General features: G+C 47.7%; 3 protein-coding genes across 3 annotated transcripts in view; 1 reads left to right on the top strand and 2 right to left on the bottom strand.

Moving 5' to 3' along the window:
- The first annotated feature begins 13 nt into the window (after positions 1-13).
- LOC148064348 (proline-rich transmembrane protein 2) lies at positions 14-5,842 on the top strand. The gene is made up of 5 exons (XM_087808873.1): positions 14-173; positions 1,451-1,628; positions 1,706-1,938; positions 1,996-2,128; positions 5,047-5,842. Exons 2-5 carry the CDS (start codon positions 1,520-1,522, stop codon positions 5,064-5,066), a joined length of 495 nt encoding a protein of 164 aa, XP_087664999.1. The 5' UTR covers positions 14-173; positions 1,451-1,519; the 3' UTR covers positions 5,067-5,842.
- A 1,399-nt stretch (positions 5,843-7,241) lies between these two features.
- mvp (major vault protein) lies at positions 7,242-15,855 on the bottom strand. Its single transcript, XM_087808844.1, has 17 exons — positions 15,736-15,855; positions 14,931-15,077; positions 14,617-14,812; positions 13,566-13,689; positions 13,358-13,489; positions 13,196-13,290; positions 12,893-13,129; positions 12,708-12,827; positions 10,620-10,832; positions 10,322-10,557; positions 10,057-10,254; positions 9,516-9,660; positions 8,541-8,752; positions 8,008-8,124; positions 7,814-7,940; positions 7,557-7,745; positions 7,242-7,492 (listed from the first exon to the last, which is right to left on the bottom strand). Exons 2-17 carry the CDS (start codon positions 15,068-15,070, stop codon positions 7,367-7,369), a joined length of 2,607 nt encoding a protein of 868 aa, XP_087664970.1. The 5' UTR covers positions 15,071-15,077; positions 15,736-15,855; the 3' UTR covers positions 7,242-7,366.
- Positions 15,856-16,499: 644 nt separating this feature from the next.
- Positions 16,500-19,899, bottom strand: part of caskin2b (CASK interacting protein 2b) — a 22,681-nt gene continuing 19,281 nt past the window's right edge. Inside the window, 5 exon segments of the mRNA XM_087808841.1 lie at positions 16,500-17,360; positions 17,422-17,740; positions 17,743-19,257; positions 19,321-19,459; positions 19,520-19,621. Coding sequence (XP_087664967.1) covers positions 17,267-17,360; positions 17,422-17,740; positions 17,743-19,257; positions 19,321-19,459; positions 19,520-19,621 — 2,169 coding nt within the window. The 3' untranslated portion in view covers positions 16,500-17,266.

A 19,899-nucleotide genomic window follows, 5' to 3' on the forward strand; every position in this document is an offset into this window, starting at 1 on the left:
CCCTCGCGCACGCGCACGCGCACGCTCCTGCTGCAGTGGCTGCTGCAGAGACGCGCGCGAACACAACTGGACCTCCTGCTGTTCCGAGGCTCGTGGTTCCGCCACCAGAACCCGCTCTTGGACCCGAACCTCGGATCTGATCCCGAGCCCACGAGCCGAACCGAGCGGAACCGGTGAGTGAGACGTGTCTCGAGGGCGTGTCTGCGCGTGTCCGCGTCCATATGTGTGTGATATGAAGGAGGGTCACGTGACCGCTGGCGATCACACTTTCGATGGATGAACTTTGACCTTCGGCGAGCGGTTTTTGTGTTTGCGTGTTTATTTGCTGATTCAGGACGGTTTCCATGGCAACCGCAGTCATCGATCCCTCTTGTCTCTCTGGTCTACTCCGGGTCCTCCGAACATCTCGACCTCTGAACCGCAGTTTCCCGCCACAGGATGTCGTGAGATGTTAGATGATGAAGGTCCTGAGAGCTGATGTTGGGTCACGTGATCTGATGATCACATGATAGCGTCAGATTCTTTAATTAACGTCTCAAATATTTCATCTTTTCATTATCTTTTCGAAGAGTTAAATTCATAATTTCTTTATTAAAAGCGTTGAATTCCATTTATTCTAAATAATTTAATGGAAATCATTGAATATATTAAAATATAATTCATTTATTTACAGACATCAGTGTCTTCAGTACATTTTAAAGTTGAATTTAACATTTTTAACGTTGAAACTTTGAATTTTATTGTTGATATGTTTTATTAAGCATTGAGTATATTGAAATATATTTTTTTAATGTAATCCTTATTTACATTTTTTTTAATTATTAAATGAAATAAAATGAATGAATTATATATATATATATATATTTTTTTTAATCAATAAAATCCCTCAATTTCTATATTGAAAGGTTGATTTTTGTTTTAAGATAATTTAATAGAAAATTTACAATATTCTAAGAATTTATCATTTTTACACATAGAGTTTGATATTATTATTCAAATTCTAAATTCAATATTTTTTTAATTGTATGTATAAATGTTAATAATAGAGTCGCCAGACATAACCAACAGAGCACCGAGCGACTCGTGATCGCCTTGAATTTAAAATACTACATAAGAAAAAATATGGAATTCAGAAAATATATATTTGAATTATTGTAATTAGAATATTGAACTCTATAATGTATTTGATTAAAAAAAATCATGTATTTTAATTAACTACTATTAATGAACTATTAATACTATTATTATACTATTAATACTATTATTATTATACTATTAATTAACTATTAATACTATTATTATTATACTATTAATTGACTATTAATACTATTATTATTATACTATTAATTAACTATTGAACAAATACAATTTGAATGACATTATTCATAAAACAATGAAATGCTTGAATTATTAAAAAGTTAATTAAGATATACTTTATCTTTCCTCCTAGACTCTTAAACATGGACGACACTGACCTCTCCTAAAGGTCGTCAGAACTTGCCGCTCTCTACCCGCCGTCATGGAAGCCACGCCCCCTCAGATGTCGGACCCGCCCAGCGACGGCGAGGTCGTCACGGGTCAGCCGGAGAAAGACCAGCTGACCGTCGGCGCCGAAGACGCCGCCGCCAGTGAGTGTTTCGTCGAATCACCTTCAGGTGAAGGTGTCGTGGCTCCGCCCACCTGATGTCAATCATCTCTCCGGCAGCCAATGGCGTCGTCCAGCTGACGCCGGACGCCGGCGTGAACGGTCGTCGGTCCAGCCGCTCCAGTTCCATCGCGGCGGGCTCCCCGCGACCCTCACTGACCCGCCGGCCCAGCGCCCTGACCGAGGCCGCGGTCGATGGTTCCAAACCCCGAGACTTCCTGCTCCTCGCCGTGCTGTCCTGCTTCTGCCCCTTGTGGCCGATCAACATCGTGGCGCTGACCTTCTCCGTCATGGTACGACCCCCGCCGGTCCGACCTCCAGGTGTGTGACCCCGAGTGTTTCTGTCGCAGTCTCGGAACAGCCTGCAGCAGGGGAACGTGGACGGAGCGCGACGCCTCGGCAGGAACGCCATGATCCTGTCCATCGTGGCCATCCTGGGGGGCGTGGCCATCATCGCCGCCACCATCGTCCTCAACTGGGGAGGTGAGTGACCTTAGCTAAAGGAAGAACGATGACTGAGGACGAGAGGATACAGTGATGACTGAGGACAAGAAACACCAGAGTCAAGTACTGGACAATACTACACATATATACTTGTTACTACACTATCACAACACCAGAGTCAAGTACTGGACAATACTACACATATATACTTGTTACTACACTATCACAACACCAGAGTCGAGTACTGGACAATACTATACACATATATACTTGTTACTATACTATCACAACACCAGAGTCAAGTACTGGACAATACTACACATATATACTTGTTACTATACTATCACAACACCAGAGTCAAGTACTGGACAATACTACACATATATCCTTGTTACTACACTATCACAACACCAGAGTCGAGTACTGGACAATACTATACACATATACTTGTTACTACACTATCACAACACCAGAGTCAAGTACTGGACAATACTACACATATATCCTTGTTACTACACTATCACAACACCAGAGTCGAGTACTGGACAATACTATACACATATATACTTGTTACTATACTATCACAACACCAGAGTCAAGTACTGGACAATACTATACACATATATACTTGTTACTACACTATCACAACACCAGAGTCAAGTACTGGACAATACTACACATATATACTTGTTACTACACTATCACAACACCAGAGTCGAGTACTGGACAATACTATACACATATATACTTGTTACTATACTATCACAACACCAGAGTCAAGTACTGGACAATACTACACATATACTTGTTACTACACTATCACAACACCAGAGTCAAGTACTGGACAATACTACACATATATACTTGTTACTACACTATCACAACACCAGAGTCAAGTACTGGACAATACTACACATATATACTTGTTACTACACTATCACAACACCAGAGTCAAGTACTGGACAATACTATACATATATACTTGTTACTACAGTATCACAACACCAGAGTCAAGTACTGGACAATACTATACATATATACTTGTTACTACAGTATCACAACACCAGAGTCAAGTACTGGACAATACTATACATATATACTTGTTACTACACTATCACAACACCAGAGTCAAGTACTGGACAATACTATACATATATACTTGTTACTACAGTATCACAACACCAGAGTCAAGTACTGGACAATACTACACATATATACTTGTTACTACACTATCACAACACCAGAGTCAAGTACTGGACAATACTATACATATATACTTGTTACTACAGTATCACAACACCAGAGTCAAGTACTGGACAATACTATACATATATACTTGTTACTACAGTATCACAACACCAGAGTCAAGTACTGGACAATACTATACATATATACTTGTTACTACACTATCACAACACCAGAGTCAAGTACTGGACAATACTACACATATATACTTGTTACTATACTATCACAACACCAGAGTCAAGTACTGGACAATACTACACATATATACTTGTTACTACAGTATCACAACACCAGAGTCAAGTACTGGACAATACTATACATATATACTTGTTACTACAGTATCACAACACCAGAGTCAAGTACTGGACAATACTACACATATATACTTGTTACTACACTATCACAACACCAGAGTCAAGTACTGGACAATACTACACATATATACTTGTTACTACACTATCACAACACCAGAGTCAAGTACTGGACAATACTACACATATATACTTGTTACTACACTATCACAACACCAGAGTCAAGTACTGGACAATACTATACACATATATACTTGTTACTACACTATCACAACACCAGAGTCAAGTACTGGACAATACTACACATATATACTTGTTACTACACTATCACAACACCAGAGTCGAGTACTGGACAATACTATACACATATATACTTGTTACTATACTATCACAACACCAGAGTCAAGTACTGGACAATACTATACACATATATACTTGTTACTACACTATCACAACACCAGAGTCAAGTACTGGACAATACTACACATATATACTTGTTACTACACTATCACAACACCAGAGTCGAGTACTGGACAATACTATACACATATATACTTGTTACTATACTATCACAACACCAGAGTCAAGTACTGGACAATACTACACATATACTTGTTACTACACTATCACAACACCAGAGTCAAGTACTGGACAATACTACACATATATACTTGTTACTACACTATCACAACACCAGAGTCAAGTACTGGACAATACTACACATATATACTTGTTACTACACTATCACAACACCAGAGTCAAGTACTGGACAATACTATACATATATACTTGTTACTACAGTATCACAACACCAGAGTCAAGTACTGGACAATACTATACATATATACTTGTTACTACAGTATCACAACACCAGAGTCAAGTACTGGACAATACTATACATATATACTTGTTACTACACTATCACAACACCAGAGTCAAGTACTGGACAATACTATACATATATACTTGTTACTACAGTATCACAACACCAGAGTCAAGTACTGGACAATACTACACATATATACTTGTTACTACACTATCACAACACCAGAGTCAAGTACTGGACAATACTATACATATATACTTGTTACTACAGTATCACAACACCAGAGTCAAGTACTGGACAATACTATACATATATACTTGTTACTACAGTATCACAACACCAGAGTCAAGTACTGGACAATACTATACATATATACTTGTTACTACACTATCACAACACCAGAGTCGAGTACTGGACAATACTACACATATATACTTGTTACTACACTATCACAACACCAGAGTCAAGTACTGGACAATACTACACATATACTTGTTACTACACTATATATGGTATGGTTGACCTTGTATACGCATCAACACACGTCCTTCACGTCCATCTTTCTGTCTCCACAGTCATCCTGAAGTCTGGATGAACTTCTGTGACATCACTTCCTGTCACCTGACATCACATGCTGCCGCACCATCGTCTAGAGAATCTTACTCTCACTCCGACCCGAATGTTACGACGTCACATGAGAGCATCGTCGCCCCCTGGAGGTCGTACTGTGAACCTGCTGCTCGACTCCTGGCGGAACCGCACGGGATCGGAACCAGATATTCTTTAGCTAGCGCGGTTTAGCGACTATTAGCATGGAGTGCTACACCAGACACTGAATGTTTACAGCTAGCATGAAGAAGAACCAACACTAACGTTTTCTATCAAGCGCTGCTCGTGTTTACAAAAGTATTAACAAAGACGTCCTGCATGTTTACAGTTCAAAGACGTAGCTTCGGATATGCTAACTTAGTAACCTTCGTAACGCGAAAGAATGGTTTGAATATCTTCGTTTACTGGCGTCAGGCGTGGAACACAACGGCGCCCCCTACGGGTCGTACTTAGCATGTTTACCAAATGTATTATGCAAATGACTGAGCACTTGTTGACTTGATTTTGTGTCGCATTGCAATCACTGTTTTCATACATGCCTGAGGTCGTGAGGTCGTGAGGTCGTGACCTCATGACATGACTATAAATGTTTGTTTGTTTCATAAAGTTTGGTTTTTTTTCACGTTTCTTTCAGGTGTTTTGTAACGACATTTTGATAATCTGGTCGTCTTTTGTACGTGTTCGGCTTCCTGTGACGCATGAAACCAACGCTTGTTGCATGTTTGACACGTTTATCGCCCAAACTAAATAAAAACTTTATCGACAAAACTGGTGGACGATTGACGATTCGATTTTGTGTGTGTGTGCCTGATGACGCACGAACACAGAAGGTCAACACAAGACGAGCTGCAGGTGTGTGTGCGTGTGTGTGTGTGTTTTCATGTGTGTTTGTGTGTGTTCATGCGTGTGTGTGTGTTCATGTGTGTTTGTGTGTGTTCATGCGGGTGTGTGTGTGTTCATGCGTATGTGTGTGTTCATGTGTGTGTGTATATGTGTTGTGTGTATATGTGTTGTGTGTGTTCATGCGTGTGTGTGTGTTCATGTGTGTGTGTATATGTGTTGTGTGTGTTCATGCGTGTGTGTGTGTTCATGTGTGTGTGTATATGTGTTGTATGTGTTCATGTGTGTGTTCATGTGTGTGTATGTGCTGCGTATGTGCTGCGTATGTGTGCGTGTGTGTATGTCAAGTGTGTGTTCATGTGTGTGTGTTCATGTGTGTGGGTTTGTGTGTGTGTTCATGTTTGTGTGTTCATGTGTGCGCGTGTGTATGTCAAGTGAGTGTTCATGTGTGTGTGTTCACGTGTGTGTGTTGACGTGTGTGTTTGTGTGTGTGTTCATGTGTGTGTGCGTGTTCATGTGTGCGCGTGTGTATGTCAAGTGAGTGTTCATGTGTGTGTGTTCACGTGTGTGTGTTCACGTGTGTGTTTATGTGTGTGTTCATGTTTGTGTGCGTGTTCATGTGTGAGCGTGTGTATGTCAAGTGTGTGTTCATGTGCGTGTGTTCATGTGCGTGTGTTCATGTGTGTGTGTTCACGTGTGTGTGTGTGTTCATGTGTGTGTTCATGTGTGTGTGTTCACGTGCGTGTGTTCATGTGTGTGTGTTCATGTGTGTGTGTTCTTGTGTGCGTGTGTGTTCATGTGTGTGTTCATGTGTGCGTGTGTGTTCATGTGTGTGTGTTCATGTGCGTGTGTTCATGTGTGTGTGTGTGTTCATGTGTGTGTTCATGTGTGTGTGTTCATGTGTGTGTGTGTGTGTTCATGTGTGTGTGTGTGTTCATGTGTGTGTGTGTGTTCATGTGTGTGTTCATGTGTGTGTGTTCACGTGCATGTGTTCATGTGTGTGTGCTCATGTGTGCGCGTGTGTATGTCAAGTGTGTGTGTGTGTGTGTGTGTGTGTGCTCATGTGTGCGCATGTGTATGTCAAGTGTGTGTGTGTGTGTGCTCATGTGTGCGCGTGTGTATGTCAAGTGTGCGTGTGTTCATGTGTGTGTTCATGTGTGTGTTCATGTGCGTGTGTTCATGTGTGTGTGTTCACGTGTGTGTTCATGTGCGTGTGTTCATGTGTGTGTGCTCATGTGTGCGCGTGTGTATGTCAAGTGTGTGTGTGTGTGTGTCTGTGTGCGATTCGATTTCTGTTCAAACAAAAGCACACAAAAATAAGTGAAGCTCAACAACTTTATTGGAACTTCAGAGGCACAAAGTAGTTGTCATGGTAACCAGAGGGGGGGGGGGGTAACATCAGAACCAGAACCAGTATTTTTCTCACAAAAACTTCAAATCTTTCCTTCACATGCCGGTTCCGGTTCCGGGCAGCGCCCCCAGCAGGCCACTGGCGGTAGTGAACAGGTTGATGGGCGCCGACCCGTCCGTGATGAGGGTGGACTTGAGTCCCAGGGCCTGCAGCATCTTCACCTGCAGGGGGCGACACAGCACGTCAGACCATGTTCCCGGACGCCTCCTCGACCCGGGTACGTACCTGCATGTCCGGACCCGCCCGGGCCATGTCCCTCAGCGTGTCGCTGCCCAGACTGTCCACCAGCTCGCGGAACTTCTTGGACTCGATCTGGGCCAGCCGGTCCTGCTTCTCCACCTCCAGGCCGTCCAGGCTCTTCTTGTAGCTCAGCTCCTGCTCGCGGGCCTGGGCCAGACGCTGCAGCTCCGCCTCCTGCTCCCACAGAAACCGGCGTCAGGACCCGGAGCCGGAAGGCGCCGGCGGCGCGTCTCTGAACTCACCGCCTCGATCCGCTGGGCCTCGGCCTTCAGCTTGGCCTCGTTGACCGCCGCCTCGCCCTGGATCTTCGCCGCCTCCGCCCGGGACTGGGCCTCGGCCTTGGCGGCGCCGGTGCTCTCCACCGCCGCGCTGGGGGGGTCACATGACAGTCAGGACCAGAGACTACCCTCAGGGACATCATCGATGACATCATCACCTGAGGGCCTCCAGCTCCAGCAGCTGCTTCCTCGCTCGCTCCGCCTCCGCCTGGTCCGTGATCCTCTGACGCTCCAGCTTACCTCGAGCTTCCTGCTCCAGACGCTCCGCCTCGTGCCTGCAGATGAGAGTGAGTGAGAGAGTGAGTGAGTGAGTGAGTGAGTGAGTGAGTGAGTGAGTGAGTGAGTGAGTGAGTGAGTGAGTGAGTGAGTGAGTGAGTGAGTGAGTGTGTGTGTGAGTGTGAGAGTGAGTATGTGAGAGTGAGTGAGTGAGTGAGTGAGTGAGTGAGTGAGTGAGTGAGTGAGTGAGTGAGTGAGAGTGTGAGAGTGAGTGTGTGAGAGTGAGTGAGTGAGTGAGTGAGTGAGTGAGAGTGTGAGAGTGAGTGAGTGAGTGAGTGAGTGAGTGAGTGAGTGAGTGAGTGAGTGAGTGAGTGAGTGAGTGAGTGAGTGAGTGAGTGAGTGTGTGTGTGAGTGTGAGTGTGAGAGTGAGTGTGTGAGAGTGTGTTCCTCCAGAAACAACAGTGTGTGTTTGTACCGAGCAGTGGCCTCCTGTGAGTTGGTTGTGATCTCGATGGCGAGCTGGACGCTCTTCTGCAGGGCGTCACGCGTCCTCTGGTCCACGGGCTCCACCGACTGGATGTCCACGCTGGTGATGACCAGGTTGTTCTGAGCGAAGTGAAGCCGAGGTCGCATCGCCATCTTCTCATCGAAGCCGAACACGGCGGAGCAGATGATCCGGTTTGAGTTCTGGAGCAGGAGAGCTGGTTAGTGTGTGTGTGGGGGTGTGTGTGTGTGTGTGTGTGTGTGTGTGTGTGTGAGTGTGAGTGTGAGTGTGAGTGTGAGTGTGAGAGTGAGTGAGTGAGTGAGTGAGTGAGTGAGTGAGTGTGAGTGTGTGTGCGTGTGCGTGTGCGTGTGCGTGTGCGTGTGTGTGTGTGTGTGTGTGTGTGTGTGAGTGTGAGTGTGAGAGTGAGTGAGTGAGTGAGTGTGTGAGTGTGTGTGCGTGTGTGTGTGAGTGTGTGAGTGTGTGTGTGTGTAAGTGTGAGTGTGTGTGAGTGTGTGTGTGTGTGTGTGAGTGTGTGTGTGTGTGTGAAATATTAAAAAAATAAACATAAATTATTAAATTAAATTATTAAATTAGATTATTTTTATATTAAAGTGTTGAACCTGTTGCTTAAAAATAAAAATAATTGTATTAATGAATGTAAATGTTTTTTAAATGAATACTTTCATCCAATCATGCGACACACAGACGATCATGTGTAGAATCACACGATCAGTAGTTCGGGGCTCTGTTGGTCATGTCTGGTGAATAACAACATTTATATTGAATTTAAAATGCTATTCATTAAAAAATATTGAATTTAGAAAAATATTTTTTGAATGTTTAGAATTAGAAAATTAAACCGTGTTAACGTTAAAATTCAATAAAAAACCAAACATTTTAAGCTTAAGAAACTCTGCATTAAATGTAAATAAAACGTTATAAAGGTGCAACACTCTAAAGGTTCACCTTATGGAAGTCGTCGAACTGCACGGACGCCACGGCTCCTCTGACGCGAGAGGCGATGGCTTTACAAGCGTCGCCCACGAAGTCTGGCACCGAGAAGAGAGTCGCGGCTTCTGAGGCGTCAGAGCGCTGAGGGACGTCAAAGTACCTGAAGACGCACAACACAGGAGGTCAACACAAGACCAGCTGCAGGTGTGTGTGTGTGTTTGTGTTCATGAGTGTGTGTGTGTGTGTGTGCGTGTGTGTGTGTGTTCGTGTGTGTGTGTTCATGTGTGTGTGTTCATGTGTGTGTTCATGTGTGTGTGTTCATGTGTTTGTGTTCATGTTTGTGTGTTCATGTGTGTGTGTTCATGTGTGTGTGTTCATGTGTGTGTTCATGTGTGTGTGTTCATTTGTGTGTGTTCATGTGTGTGTGTTCATGTGTGTGTGTTCATGTGTGTGTGTTTATGTGTGTTCATGTGTGTGTGTTTATGTGTGTTCATGTGTGTGTGTTCATGTGTGTGTGTTCATGTGTGTTCATGTGTGTGTGTTCATGTGTGTGTACCAGTTGTAGCTGAGCTGCAGCTGCAGCCTAGCGTGGTCCGCGGTCTCGATGGTGATGATGTCGGTGCAGAAGTCCGGTCCCAGCAGCAGGCAGACGGCCTTGATGACGTTGGGTCTCTTGGGTTTATCTCCGGACAGAGACATGACCGTGAACTGCTCGTCTGGTCCCAGCATCACCATCTCGGGTCCGAACACCACCCTGAGGACCGAGAGTGTGAGACCGGGGTCAACAGAACCATCAGTCGCCCTCAGGATCCGGGACTCACCGGGCCCTCTTCTCGCGGTAGTCGTACACCTGCACGGCCGCGTTGTGCGGGACCCTGTAGGAGACGACGCGGGTCCGGTCCCTCTGGGGGAGCTGGGGCGCCCGGCCTCGGTTGGAGCGGTCGGTCAGCGGGTCTTTGCCGGACGACAGCAGCTCCTCCACGTTGTCGGGAAGAACCTTTTGCCAGAGTTCCTCGTCCTGGGTCAGCATGTAGGTGTGACCGATGACCGCCCGCACCTGGACACAGGAAGTGACATCAGCACGTGGAACGCCTCAAGGACGCTCTTGCGCTGTGGCACCTTGCCGGTCTTCATGTCGCGGACGTAGATGCCTTCGTTCTCGTCCAGCGGGATGGCCTTGCGCCGCAGTACCACCTCCACGCTGGCAGGGGGCACATACTCCACCGGGCCGCGCAGCATCCAGCGGTCGCCGGGGCGTCTGGGGATGCCACGGCGGGAGCGTTTGCTCCTTGCCTCCTCCTCCTCCTCCTCCTCCTCCTCCTCCTCGTCATACTGACAGAGAGAACGGGGGAGAGACGGCATGAGGGGGGAGAGAAGGGTCAACATGGTGGTGCACTGAAGCGAGGGAGGAGGTGAAGGAGGAGGAGGAGGTGAAGGAGGAGGTGAAGGAGGAGGTGAAGGAGGAGGGGGGTAAAGGCCATTCTGAGGAAACTACAGGGGGAGGAAGGAGAGCAGGAGGGAGAAGAAAGGGAGGAGGAAAAGCCAGGGTCAGGGAGGACTAGGGGTGTAAAAAGTGTAGTAACAAGTATATATGTGTAGTATTGTTCAGTACTTGACTCTAGTGTTGTGATAGTGTAGTACCAAGTATATATGTGTAGTATTGTCCAGTACTTGACTCTGGTGTTGTGATAGTGTAGTAACAAGTATATATGTGTAGTATTGTCCAGTACTTGACTCTGGTGTTGTGATAGTGTAGTAACAAGTATATATGTGTAGTATTGTCCAGTACTTGACTCTGGTGTTGTGATAGTGTAGTAACAAGTATATATGTGTAGTATTGTCCAGTACTTGACTCTGGTGTTGTGATAGTGTAGTAACAAGTATATATGTGTAGTATTGTCCAGTACTTGACTCTGGTGTTGTGATAGTGTAGTAACAAGTATATATGTGTAGTATTGTCCAGTACTTGACTCTGGTGTTGTGATAGTGTAGTAACAAGTATATATGTGTAGTATATCACGCCTGTCTTCTGTGAAGCTGACAGCAATGCATTATTGAGATTTTTCATTGACAAAATTAAGTTGATCAAAGAGAAAATCTCTCCCCCTTTGTTTGGAACCCCTACTGTCTCTGAGCCCCTCTCCTCCTCTTGGTCTTCCTTCACTGCTGTATCTTTGGGTGATATTTCGGCACTAGTGAACAAGATAAAACCCTCCTCTTGCTCAGATGACGTCCTTCCTTGTAGGCTTTTTATCAAAGTATTTGATGTAATTGGCCCCTGGGTTACCAATATGGTGAACCTCTCCCTTTCCACAGGGGTTTTTAATGCATTTAAACATGCCATGTGGAGCCTCTGCTTAAAAAGCCAGGCTTAGACCCAACTGACCTCAGTAATTTCACGCCTATTTCTAATCTCCCTTTCTTGTCCAAGATCTTGGAGAAGTTTCAGTCTGGCTTCCGTAAACATCACTCTACGGAGACAGCTTTACTGAAGGTGTCCAGTGACATCATGATGTTCTGGTTCTGTTGGATCTGTCCTCAGCCTTTGACACAGTTGAACCAGATCCTGTTGAGAAGACTGAGGGATGAAGACTGTCTGGGTCTGTGTTAGAATGGTTCTCATCTTACCTTTCTGGGCGCAGTTTTAGTGTATCTGTCAATCAAATGAGGTCTGAATCGGCAGATCTGTTGTGTGGAGTCCCTCAAGGTTCTGTTCTGGGTCCTTTATTGTTTTTGCTGTACTTGATTCCCCTCGGTAAAATCATTCAGAGATTTTACCGAGGGGAAAGATTTGATCTTTAAAGTATATACTTTATTGAATATTGTTTTGATTGTTTAAGCGCTTTGTGACCCTGGTCTGGAAAAGCGCTATACTTGACTCTGGTGTTGTGATAGTGTAGTAACAAGTAATATGTGTAGTATTGTCCAGTACTTGACTCTGGTGTTGTGATAGTGTAGTAACAAGTATATGTGTGTAGTATTGTCCAGTACTTGACTCTGGTGTTGTGATAGTGTAGTAACAAGGATATATGTCACTGTATCCTCTCGTCCTCAGTCGTCGCAAATATCTCACAGGATTATCTAGAGGTGGCGCAATGACGTAGGGAGGACTAACGCTGCTGTGTGATTGGTTCTCGGAGCTTCATTCAACATGGCAGGATGACCGAGATGTTCCGCAGTCAGAGTGTAGACGTCACCAGGACTCACCTGGTCGTTGAAGGCCTCGACGGCTCGCAGCACCAGACCCTCCTCCTCCGACAGCACGTAGACGTCCTGGATCCCGGCCTCCAGCAGCTCCCCGGGCTGCAGGAAGAAAGAGCGCTCGCCCTGCGCACAGTGATGACATCACAGCTCAGGCTCCGCCCCCCCCATCTCCACGCACCGAACCTCACCTTCACCACCCTCTTCTGGCCCAGCTGCGGCTTCCCGTCCGGCCCGACCGGGTCCAGGATGACGCAGTACTGCCGGCTGCTCAGCGTGGTCACGTTCACCACGACCACCACCTCCTCCGACACCGACGGGATGTGCGCCTCGCTGTCCGCCATGGTGACCAGCCACTCCTCGCCGGTGCGCCGCTGCCGCCCGCCGGCGTCCTTGAAGGGTCGAAGGGCGCGGACGTGGAGCGCTTTCTGGAGGACGACATCATCGGCGTTATGACATCATCGGCGTGATGACATCATCGGTGAGTCACAAACCTTGTCGGTCAGGATGAAGGCGTTGACAATGTCGACCACCTCCTCGTGGGCTCCGGGGAGATACGCCCCCACCTTCCTCACCAGCCACTCCTCACCTGTCGCACAGGTGTGAAGTCATTCAAGGACGATTCCATGGACGTCGTCACCGAGGTGGTTTCTCACCGGTCACTCTGGACACGCCGCCGCGGTCCACTCCCTCCTTGCGAGCGCGCAGCCTGATGGCCTGATGCTCGCGGATCACCGTGGCCTTCACGGTCTCCAGGACCACCACCTCCTTCCTGGGGATGTAGGTTCCTTCAGGGGGCGGAGCCTGAGAGTGAGAGGCGGAGCTCCCGCCGAATGCAGGTTTTTTTCGCGCCGCGACACCAACCTGGTCCTTCGAACAGCCACTCGTCTCCGGCGACTCGCTTCTCGCCGGCGCCGTCCTCGAAGTCCAGCAGCGCCTGCAGGCGGAGCGCCGTGTCCGGGTAGACGATCTGCAGCGCCGTCACCACCTGAGGAAGGTACGCATGAGGAAGGTACGCGTGAGGAAGGTACGCGTGAGGAAGGTACGCGCGAGGAAGGTACGCGCGAGGAAGGTACGCGCGAGGAAGGTACGCGCGAGGAAGGTACGCGCGAGGAAGGTACGCGCGAGGAAGGTACGCGCGAGGAAGGTACGCGCGAGGAAGGTACGCGCGAGGAAGGTACGCGCGAGGAAGGTACGCGCGAGGAAGGTACGCGCGAGGAAGGTACGCGCGAGGAAGGTACGCGCGAGGAAGGTACGCGCGAGGAAGGTACGCGCGAGGAAGGTACGCGCGAGGAAGGTACGCGCGAGGAAGGTACGCGCGAGGAATTGATTTTGTTTTGATTCAATATTTTGAAATGTTTTTTGAACAATTCAATAAAAATTTGAATATTTTCCAAATTAATTACTTTTTCGTTTACACGTAGAGTTTGATATTATAATTCCAAATATTAAAATATATATTTTCTAATTTCAATATATTTTAATTTGTAGTCTTTTGAATTCAACATAAAAACGCCTCACCAGACCAATCCAATCGAGCACCGAGCCACTCCTTCTTACGTTGCAAAACTACCAACACATCGTATACATTATATTTGACGCTACTTTGGAACACGATGGATTGAGGCGCGACAGCTTCTGCGTCGTCACGTGATCTACTCTCCGTCGTGTGATTGGCTGAAAGATCGGTGGAGCAGCTCGGTGCTCTGTTGCTCATGTCTGGAGACACTTTTATACTGAATTTAAAATGATTTGATTTTTAATTGTTTAAATTAAAACCTTAAACTATGTGTGTAAAATAAAAATAATTCAGTTTTAAAATATTTCATTCTTATTGTAATGGTTAAAGTGAAAAAAAAACCAACATTGAATGAATAATTCAATTTAAATTAAAAAGATTGAATATTTCTGGTACCTGCTGGATCTCCTCTCCCGGGTACAGAGGGAAGGGGTCCTGGGTCAGACGGATCTCCAGGTCGGCGTGTCGCAGCTTGGCCTGACCCGCCTCGTCGAACAGAACCTGCCCGGCCGGGTTGCGGGCCACAGGGTTGCCGATCACGCAGTAGTGCCGCGGCGGCACCATGACCATCCGCATGGCGGGGAAGAGGACCCTGAGGAGACCAGCGTTAGCGGCTAATGCTAGCATGCTGTTGACTTCGCCGTCCACTAGGTGGCGCCGTTCGCTCGATCGAATATCTGCATGGATTTATAACACTTTTGACCTCTGACCTCTCGTTGTCCTGGCGGATGTAGGTGAGCGGGCCGATCTGCACCCGGGCGATGTTGGTGTTCTGGTCCAGGACGTGGATGTAGTGGTGGGGGGGGATGCGGATGATGGACTCCCCATGGTTCCCTGGGTTCTTGGACATGTTGACGCTGGAGAGACGAGAAGACGTCACGTGACCTCGGCGGACGGCGTTTTTTTAATCTTGAGAAACCGGTGGATCGAAGGATTGATCCTCCTGACAGGTGACCTCTGACCTCCTGACTCACCTGAGCTGTGGAAACAGTCAACGCCTCACCTGACAATACAGCGTCGTTACTCAGCCTGTCAATAAAGTTTGCTTTTGAATTCTGGCTCAAAACTTCCTTTAAAGCGACAAACTTGATCTTTTTAACGAGAGACTTTTGTGTTTAAAAGCTTTGATTGACAGTAAATCTCGTTTAATGTGATTTTGCAGATTCATCTTTATCTTCAACCACTTCCTGGTGTTTCCTGCGTCACTGCGACACTTCCTGGAACAAACTGCGAACTTCGCTCCTGAAGATAAACTTTAACTCTTTAATTCAATGTTTTCCTCTCTTTTCTTCTAAGGAAAATAAAATGAATAAAACAAACCTGTTTTATTTGACTGTCCTGCACCGTTTCCTCATGAGAACCGACTCAAAACATCAGTAAATTAACAATTAAATTGTTTTTTTTTTAAGTTAAATCAAGTCCATGTTTCCGCAGATTTAACGTCAAACACGTCACGTTTAAATGACGTCACATTTAACGCGCGCGTGCGGAGATGTTGTCAAACTTCGAACGAACCTCAAGTCTTGTTTCCAGAGAGTTCCTGACGGTGTTGCTCAAAGGCGAAGGCAGCGACTCTCGAACCTGGAGTTGCGCAGAGACGAGACTGGGAGGTGGGCGTGGTCAGGGGGCGTGGCGTCTTCCGGGAAGAAAAGAAAATATCTTCGGTCACGTGGGTCTGCGGAACTGCTGCGTCACCGAACCACGTGTTTGACTGGAAACTTTGCAGCGAATCAACAAATAAATTGAATTAGTGACGTCGTAAGATGACGTCACTCTTCTTAAGAGTCAACGAGACATTTTTAAAAATCATAGAAAGTTTAATTAAAAGTTTAGTTAAATGAAGTATTTTTTATTTCTACGGAAGAGCGCTAGGGTCAAAGAAAAAACAAAAGAAATATTTTTAAATCAATATTTGTATCTTTTCAAGAACGAACTCTCGACAACAAATCAAGATTCTAATGTATTAAACGACATTTTATTTATACGAATAAATGATTTAATATCTATTCTGCTTATTCTGTCTTATCTTAAGTATTTTATTCTGAAACGCCAACACAAAAAATAAATCACATGTTGTGTTTAAAACACTGACAGTTAAAGTTCCTGATTCTAAGTTTAATTTCTTAAAAATAATGATTCTCTTTGTATTGTTTTAAACAGCGAAGACTATAATGTCTGTTAAATTTACAACGAAATAAAAAATGACAGAAAATGATTTAATTGTTATAAATAAAAGTCTCAAATGGAGTCAATCTTGTCTGTAAAAAGATGAAAAAAGGTCTCAATAAAAGAACAATATTGTAGGATTTATTTACGTCAAAAGAATGATGATGAAATGAAATGATCACAAGCAGACCTGGAGTCAGTTTCGCAGAATAAATGATTCGATCAGGTTTTCTCGATGATCAATGGAATTCCACGGCGATAAAAAGTGATCAAATGATCGATGTTTGTGTTTGTTCTTGTCGCCACAGAGAACAAGCGTCCACTAGGCGGCGCCACAGACACAGTCCACGTCAGCGAGTTCATTCTCTTTATTTACGAGAAAGTAAATAGTCATATATATTAAAAACATGTGTAATTACGACGTAGATATTTCTTACACGAGTGGACACAAGGTCACATGAAAACACGTAAAACTTCATACACTTTGGTTGATTAACACTCCAGTCGTTTCATATAAAAATCTTTTTTTTTCAAAAATAACGACGCGACGTCCCTTTAAAAAACTGGATTTTCACAGAAATCACACATAAACATCTGGAGTTAAATAAGTTGGTCGTTAGTATTTCAGTCGTTAACACGTAATAAGAATGATTTAAATGAGATAAAATACATGTTTGGAAACACGAGTGATATAAAAATACACAACAGTGTCGGTCGCTGGGTTTATAAAGTGGATCTCAGGGATCTATCTTCTCAGGACAGGAAGTGACATCATGCAGCGATATGAAGACGGCTCTCTATGAAATAAATAGTTGTTTTATAAAAGGGGCGGAGCTTGTTCCGGACGATGGTTCCTGAGTTCCTGGAGTCTGGAGGACGGTCACTCCAACATGGCGTCCAGCTGGTCGGCGAGGTCGTCGAACATGTTCCCGATGTCGTCCAAGATGTTTCCCGCCGACTTGACGGCGTTGGCTCTGCGGGCGAGAACCAGACGTGAGGGCGCCGTCCGAGCGGCGAGGAGGCGTCGGCACTCACCCTCCCGAGTCCTCCAGGGTCAGCTTCCTCTCCACCGCCTTCAGGGCCTCCTCCAGGGAGCTGCTGGTCTGCTCCAGACGCTGCCGGACCCCCGGGTCGCCCGGGTCCAGCGGGGGCAGGGGCGAGGGGCTGGGGGTCGAGGGGGCGGGAGACGCTCGACCACGACACGGAGACGACGGAGACGACGGCGAGCTGAAGGCCAGGCTCTGCCCGAGGCTGATGGTCACCGGCGGAGCACAGAAGCCTGCGGCGCCAACATCAGGTCGTCAACACGAGCACACGCTTACGACACGTGACAAGGAGTAACAAGCGTTCACTGACCTTGAGCGGCGAGCAGACTGTGTCTCGCCGGTTTGGGAGCGATGGCGGGAGGTTTGGGCGACAGCGGAGGTCTGACGACGGACTCGTTCGCGGTCTCGGCGGGCTTCGGGCCGACCTCGTCTTGCGATTCCTCCCCGTCCCAGCAGGGGGAGTCGTCCTTGTCTTTGTTCCTGTGGCGCCGCTTCACCGTGTCGGACTCCTTCAGGTTGAACTCGGGGCTCCTGGCGAGCGGCGGCTCCAGGACGTCCTCGGCCCGGGGCGGCAGCGGCGCCTTAGGACGCTGCTTGATGGTCAAGTTTCCCTCCTCGGCGAACGGGATGCACTCGCTGGAGCTGTTCTGCGGGGAGGAGGCGCTCGCCACCTGCTTAGGCTCCTCCTCCTCCGAGTCGGACTTCACTCCTCGGTCCGAGGCCGAGGCGTCGGTTTGGACGCAGTCGCTCTTGATCCTCCTCCTCGGCCCGGTCGCCTCGGACGAGGACGGTTCCTGTTTCTGAGAGTCTGTCTTGGGCCCTTTCGGGTTTTCTTCCTCAAAACTGCTCTCCAGAGACGTGGCGGTGCTCAGCCCACCTACCGGGCTGTCGATCATGGCGCCGCCCGAGGAGGCGGAGCCACTGTCACTCAGGTCGACGCTGGCGCCGCTGCTCACGGAGCTGAGCCTCTTGGGCGGCGGCGGAGGCGGACCTTTCTTGCGAGCGCGTACGGCGAAGGATTGGCTCCGCCCCACCGCGCCGCCGGTCTTCTCCGGACTGGTCTGCGACCGCGGCGCCTGACTACGCTTGGGTCTCCGGCTGAGCGTGGCGTACGACGGCAGGTTGGCGGGAGGAAGAGCCGGATCCTCGTCTTCGTCGTCGGGTTCCCCGTCGGACAGAGCGTAGCGGCTGGCGCTCTGAGAGCGCTTCTTAGGGGGCGCCAGAGTGCTGGAGCGGTCCGCCGGTCGATGGGCCGAGCCGGGGTGAGAGTGCAAGTAGCTGAAGGCTTTGGGCGCCGGCGAGGAGAGCGGGGAGGAACCACACGACCCGGATAGCCTAGGCTTGGCCGGCAGGGCCGGGTACTTGAACACGGTCGCTGTCCCCAGAGGGACATGCTTGGCCCTCTGGTCCCAGCCCTCCGGGAGGCTCCGCTCTCTGGAGTCCAGACTGTCTTGGGACCAGCTGTGGGGGCTGACCGAAGCGGTGGGCGGGTCCTGGGAGCGTCCGGAGCCCCTGGACCGGGAGTCGATGCTGTCCTGGCTCTGGGACAGTCCCACCGCCATCTTCATCTCCTCACAGCCGGCGTAGCGGCTGCACATGGCCGCCTGCAGCTCGGAGCTCAGCTCGCTGTCCTGGAACGTCAGCATCTGAGGCGTGCGAGGAGACGACGCGTCGGCGGCGCCGCCTTCCGAAGACTCGATGGCCACCAGGTGGAGGGACCCGGGGCCTTTGCGCCGCAGGGTGCCGTGACCCGGGTCCGCCTGGCCCGCGGCCCGATGGAGGTCGCAGAGCTTCTTCACCGCCAACATCATCTTCTTCTGGTGACCTGCAGGGGGCACTCTCACGGTCAGAGACGACACACCACACGGGTCCGTTCACGTGTCCTGACCCAGTTTGGTGACTCCGATCTCCTGCAGGTCCTCCCACGTCAGGTCCTTCACGATGCCGATGGTGTCGTAGCCGTTCTCCGCCAGCTGCTGCTGGTACTGTTGCAGCCCGATGCAGCAGAGCCACTCGCCCGGGTCGCACTGAAGCACAACCGGGTCACCAACACTGGAACTACACACCTGTGTGGAGGGCGGACTCACCGGGATGAAGTCCGGCAACCAGTCTGGAATATTGAGGTTGTTGATCTCGATGGAGATCTTCTTGCGGTGACCCGGTTTGGTCACACCGATGGCCGTCAGGTCCTGAAGCACAGAAGCTGTCAGGCGGGTCTTTTTGTGTTTTTAGTTCGGTGTTTTTTGTTGACACATTTGTGCATTCGTATGTATTTGTGTGTTATTTCACGTAATTGTGTGTCTTATTCATTTATTTCTGTGTTTTGAATGCATTTTTGTACGTTTTTATGTATTTTTGTTCACGTTTTTGAAGGATTTTTGTGCATGAATGTGTTACATAAAAATATATAAAAACACAAAGGTTGTTGTTGTGTATTTTGGTGTGTTTTTATGCATTTTTGTGCAGA

Source organism: Callionymus lyra, chromosome 15, assembly GCF_982586985.1.
Source record: "Callionymus lyra chromosome 15, fCalLyr1.hap1.1, whole genome shotgun sequence".
Taxonomy (NCBI): Eukaryota; Metazoa; Chordata; class Actinopteri; order Syngnathiformes; family Callionymidae; genus Callionymus; species Callionymus lyra.